The 6058-nt window shown below is 33.8% G+C and overlaps 1 protein-coding gene across 1 annotated transcript; it reads left to right on the top strand.

Moving 5' to 3' along the window:
- The first annotated feature begins 3577 nt into the window (after window positions 1–3577).
- LOC120092883 lies at window positions 3578–4376 on the top strand. Its single transcript, XM_039051129.1, has 2 exons — window positions 3578–3747; window positions 3970–4376. The coding sequence occupies exons 1-2, from the start codon at window positions 3582–3584 to the stop codon at window positions 4158–4160; spliced, it is 357 nt and encodes a 118-aa protein (XP_038907057.1). The 5' UTR covers window positions 3578–3581; the 3' UTR covers window positions 4161–4376.
- Window positions 4377–6058: the final 1682 nt, after the last annotated feature.

The following is a 6058-nucleotide window of genomic DNA, read 5'->3' as shown; positions in this document are numbered from 1 at the left end:
CTACCAACGCATGTCCTCCTTCATCAATGCATAGTCTCCTCCCAATCAGCCCTCATACACTCTTTCTAATGTCCTTTGAAAAGAATTCGAGTTATGATCTGAAGAGAAGTCCTTGGTCCTATTTATAGGCGTCCAAAGTCCCTCCAAGGCCGACACCTCCTACTTGGCTGCATGTCCAAGTGTCCTTTCTTCCTTTCTCCAACACAGCTCCTTGCCACAACCAGGTTGAAGTGTTAGCTTCTCCTTCATCTAGCTTAACCTAACTGGTTTGCAAGCTCCTTGGTGCAAGCAACTCCTACTTTGAGTTGTCTTCCTCATGCACACTTCCTTTGCATGAAATCCACCTCCTACTAACTTAAACTTAACCCTTTTTCGATTAGCCATCATTAGCCCATCACTTCCTTATCAAGCATCACTTGAGCCATACTAAACCCAAGACATCACAAGTCCTTGGCCGTATATCCTTCTTCTCTCGTTTTGGCACATGCGCTCAACTAAGATTATGACCATTACAGTCTTCCAATGCATACAACTTGCTCAAGCCTTGTCCTATGTGCCCACATGCCCTCGGATATCCTTAGCACATAGCACTTCCCCAACGTATAACAACCCTTGGGTCAAGCTAGGTCTCAACTCAACGTCTCATGGTAAATCTTACCATCGCCTAGCCTCTTGCTAATGCATCCCTTATGACTAACGCTAGTATGTCATTATTGCTTGCCAACATCCTTAGTCTCTTGCTCAAGACCAATGAAAACTAACCTCACAAGCCTTATGTACCACCAGCCTTAGCAATACATAGACACTTCACCATGCGCCCACCATGGCTTGGCCTATCGTCTAGTTCATCGTTTAGCTCTTTCGCTCATTGCCTAGCTCATCGTCTACTAGCCCTTTCGCTGTCGCTCGTCATCTAACACATAGCCCATCGTATAGCACATACACCCCATCGCACAGCTTCATCGTCTAGCAATCTCTCATTGTCAATGATCTTACTGTTGCATATCTTTCGCTCATCGCATAACGCTAACACCTATCGTCTAATGCATTACACCTATCGTTTAACGCATCCTCTTATTGTGTAGTGCCATCGTCTAGCGCCCGCATCTATTGCACAACGCCCCATCGTCTAGCACTTCGCCTATTGTGTAGCGCTCATGCTCATCGTGTAGAGCCCATCATATAGTTTTTACATCTGTCGCCCAACGCCCGTGCCTAACACATCGTCTAGCGCGTCCGAGCTCATCGTTTAGCACTACCATTTAATGTTATCATCCAGTGCTTATGCTGCTTGTTTAGTGCCATCGCCTATCGTGTAGCGCTATAGTCTAGTGCTATTGTCTAGCGCCGCATACAACTACGCGATCGCCCGCGCGCATGCTCCAATGCCCAGTGCCTTGTGCAAACTTGTCAGCATGCATGCCCAGTCCCAGTGCCTTGCGCTCATTGCTCTCGCCCTCTCGCTCTCGCTTACATAACATCTCATCATCCTCGCGCATGAGTAACCTTTGGGAAGCGCCTCTTGCCAATGCTTTGGCCAACATGCATCCAACCCTCACAAGCTCAACGCATGGTTATACTTGGCTTCCGTTCCTATTCTCTTATAACCTCTATAAACTTAAGTCTCATCTCATGCGTTAATGTCACCAAACACATGGTTTCTTTTTGGCTTCATACTTAACCAAATTTTCACTAGTTAAGGCTTATCTCAAAGCTACTAAACAAATCTATTTAAACACCTAGAATTTTCTTCTCTTTAACATAGGATTTAACTTATACTTAGTTACTTCCCTTAATTTCCTACTTAAGTAAGGAAGTTGAAATCCGGGTTTCACAACTACAGAGTGGACCGCATCCGATAGTGTTGCCAGAATAAGGCACTCGACCTTATTCGTATACTATAGACTGCTTTTATTATTTACCAAACTCGATCCATCTTTATGTCTCCACATAAAGTTCAAGTATTCATATAATAGCCATGGATCTTAGTTTTTTGGATTTAGTCTTTATAAGTGCAATTTACAAATTCAATAACAACTTTATTGAATAAATTTCGAATAACATCTTTATTGATAATAGAATATGTTAACTTTACAAAATGCAAGTTTTAGGAAATACAACCCAACAATAAGGGTACAAAAGCAAAGGTGCCTTGAGGCCGAGTATAGGTCTCACGGTGTGAACTATGAGAGAGAAACATGATAGGAACAATGAAGTATCATATACCCTATTTTCCTCCTACTGAGTGTTTTACATAGGATTAATTTAACTTAGGAAAAACATGACTACTTATTTTTACTAAGTGATTGTTTAAGTTTGCCCAAATGTAACACTTAATTTGGATAGTTAAATAATTTTGATTAATGTTCATTAAACATTTGAATAAACTTTTAATCAACAATTGCATGCTTGAAGCAAATTTATCTAATTCACCTTCCAGGTCAGTGCCCAGGTAGGGGTATTCCGTTTCTCTCAACTTAAATACCTCAGCCTAAATAGAACTAGCATTAGACAATGGTTCCTTATAGATACATTTGCTACAACTTTAATATTTTATTAAAACCAATTTAATCCTATTAAGCTTATTAAAAAGATTAAACTAATTTCTAATCATATTAGAAATATTGTTAACTTAGATCTATGTGAATCATATTTTAAACTATTTAAAGAAAATGAGTTTAACCTAAATTTGCATGCAATTATTTATTATTGATTTTAATTTCTAATTTCATTTAATCATAAAGATTAGAAAATCAAATGAATTAAATTTAAACCAAACATTGCATTTGAAATCTTACTTAGGAAAGTAAAAATTATAAAATTACCTAAAGTAATGACATATGCTTCAAGAAATTTCAATTTTCATCACTTAACATACAAAACATTTATATACTAAAGTAATGAAATTAATAATGACATTCATCCAAACATTCTTACTATATATTATAACAATTATAATTAATGATGCATGACAATGTCATTAATGCATGCACTATATATTATAAAATTTATATTATATGATGCATGAACATGCTATAAAATTAAAACATGTAACCATATTATAACATTTATAATACTTATGATGCATGATTAATGCATAACCTATGGTGGGATTTTCTATATGGTTTATTCAAATTATTATTTTTCTTGTATCTTTTCCTTACCTAGTTTTTCCTTTTCAATATTTCTTCTTTTCTATTTCTATTGATGTCTATTTATTCTTTATTTCTCTGGATTTTGATGAAGCTAATTATTCAATAATAATATACAATTTTTTTTTTTAAAACGTCCCTTAAGCACTTTCGTGGAATCGGGCCATGTAAAAGATTGACTGATTAGCCCATCTCAAGAAGCTTTCAACTTGACAACAATTTTTTGTATATTTTTCCCCACACTCTTTAGATGAGCTGTTTCCACACAAAGTCTTCTTTGAAACAAGGTTTTAGAAGTGAGGCAATTTTTTAAAAAGGAAAATATTATATCAAGTTGACATGACGAAGTCACCCTGTGGCAAGTTCGCAGAACAATCCCAGCCTGCAAGCCTAAAGTCTTCACTACTTTTCATAATATTTATCTTGAAAATGAAGCCTCCACCCACATGTACTCTATTGGTTTATTATTCAACAAATACACATTTTTTAGTAGTTCTCTCTACAACCAGAACACTAATGGCTACCCCAAGATTTTTGGTCTTCTTCTCTTTGCTTCTTCTTGCTTTCAACTTTCAGACCCACGTTCTGGCAGCCCGTAAGTCTTCTTTTTCTCTGGTGTCTTTCTACAAATCTCGTTTTTGTTAAGTACAAACAAAGTCATCCCACATTAATTAGGGAAAGGGAAGAGACGATTTATACAATATAAATGACGACAGTTATCTCTATTAATATAAAGTGCAAAATATATGTGGACGATCAAGTTTTTCCTTATCAATTTTCAGAAACTATATTTCACCTGTTTCCTTTTTCCCTGTAGGTGAAATGGTGATGGAGAAGGATGGCAAAATAATGGGCCGGAGATTAATAGCTCGACAGCTGGATATCTCTTGGAGAGGAAATTATTCTCCTCCTCCTCCTATTCATCCTCCTCTACCTCCACCTCCACCTCCACCTTATTGTCCTCGCTCTCGCTCTCGCTCTCGTTCTCGTCCTTGTCCTCCTCGCTAATCTTGCAAAATGTTGAATGTTTGTGAATTTTTTCTTTAATTCCCTCTCTTTGGTGTGGTTGGCTTTGGAACGTTAAGGACCACTGAAAGTAAATTGTATGAACTTCTAATTTATTCTAAGGTTATGACCTTCAATGGTGTAGTGTGATTTTGGTGGAGCTAGAGGGCATAGGTGCCTTTGGAGTTAATTATAGATAATCCTTTGATTATGTTAATTAATTCAATTGTGTGCGCTCAAAGTTTTATAGGGTTTTGATGTAATAAAGATTGTTCTTTTGTTAATACAATGGGAACTATGTGTTATTGTCTACTTAGATTTAAGTTCATATAGATGAGTAATAACCATTGTGGGAGTATATGTTGCATATCAAGCAGAGAACCACACACCAAGTCCTCAACACGATGGATCGAGTTTATAGCTCAACTAGCATGAATTTCTATTACCAAACCTAAGGTTTGAGGTTTGGTCCCCATCTTACATATTTAAATAGTCACCTATTATCACTTCAATTTTAAGCTTTTTGGGAGTTTGTTTATATTTTTAGGTCAACTTCTCTATCTTGGAATAATATGCATGAGAATCTTTAGATGTGGAAATGATATTGTTTATATGAATGTTAACAATTTTTTCTAGAAATAAATTATATTTGTGTTTGGTTTGTGGGATTATTTTCAATAATTTAATGTAATTATTAAGTATTAAAATAATTTAAATTTAGCCTCCAATAATTGATTTATACTAGTTGATTCTAAATAATTAGTTGTTAGTTAATTTATTAATATTATGTCAATGTTATAGTATAATTTAAAACAATATAATTTAATTTAATTTTCATTCATCCAAGAAAAAAAGGAATCAGAAGAAAAAAAATGTGATAAAAATGAAAGGAAATAAAAAGAAAATAAATAAAATAAATATGTTTAGAAAAAATAGAAAGAAAAATATGTAAAAAATTTCAAAGACAAACAAGAAAAATGATTTAAAAAAAAAAGACTTGAAATAATAAATAAAAAAGAGAAGAAACGAAAATAATAAATAAAAAAATGAAGGAAGAAGGAATGAAAAAACGAAAAGAAAACTAAAAAAGAAAAAAAAAAAACATTCGGACAGAAGCATAAGTGGTTTAGTAAAAAACCCACCTATTACGGAGGGATATTAAGGACCCGTTTGACAACGTTCATGTTTATTGTTTTCTATTTCCCGTTTCTTTTTTTTTTTTTATAAAAAAAATGACTTGTTTGATAACCATTCATGTTTCTTGTTTCTAAAATCCGAGGAACGTTTTTTAAAACGAGACAAATATGAGGAATTATGTAAAATAGTTTTTACCTGTTTTGTTTCTATTTTATTTATTCCATTATTTTATAATTCAAAATTTGTACGTTAATAAATACCATGTGGTCACCACCATGATATTTCTCTCATTCTGTTTTATTCTTACAACTTGGGGTTTACTAATATCCTTAAACTTAGTATTTTCACCACATTATCTCATAAAGTGGATAGATTAATTTATATTTGAAACAAATTAAACATAATTAAAAGATATACATGACACTATGCAAATTATTGCTTCAAAAGCAAAAAAATTTCCTTGTAGTCCAATTTCCACCACCTAGGATAAAATATGAATTTCTCTAAATCCTATATGAGATAAAGTATCTCGTAAAAGATCAAATCTTAAACTTTATACAACAACGTCTTGTTATTCATAAATTTCAATTTTCAAACTCAATCGTCATACCATTGATTTATTTAATATAACTGAAAAATTGTATATTAAATGTTAATTAAGTCTTATGTAAGAATTGAAGGGATTGAATCCCATGCGAAAGCTCGTGAACATCATACGATTTAATTTTCAATTTGATTTTAAAAACGAAAAACAGAGAAGAACA

The sequence above is a fragment of the Benincasa hispida genome, chromosome 1, assembly GCF_009727055.1.
Source record: "Benincasa hispida cultivar B227 chromosome 1, ASM972705v1, whole genome shotgun sequence".
In the NCBI taxonomy this organism is placed as follows: Eukaryota; Viridiplantae; Streptophyta; class Magnoliopsida; order Cucurbitales; family Cucurbitaceae; genus Benincasa; species Benincasa hispida.
Note: the sequence above shows the minus strand (reverse complement) of the source record. Positions and strands in the feature narration are given on the sequence as shown.

Excerpts from the sequence above, each read along its gene's own strand:
- LOC120092883 (XM_039051129.1), top strand. The coding sequence starts at position 3,582 with ATGAAGCCTCCACCCACATGTACTCTATTGGTTTATTATTCAACAAAT. Across the intron at positions 3,748-3,969 it reads GACCCACGTTCTGGCAGCCC|GTGAAATGGTGATGGAGAAG; the intron begins GTAAGTCTTCTT and ends TTTTCCCTGTAG.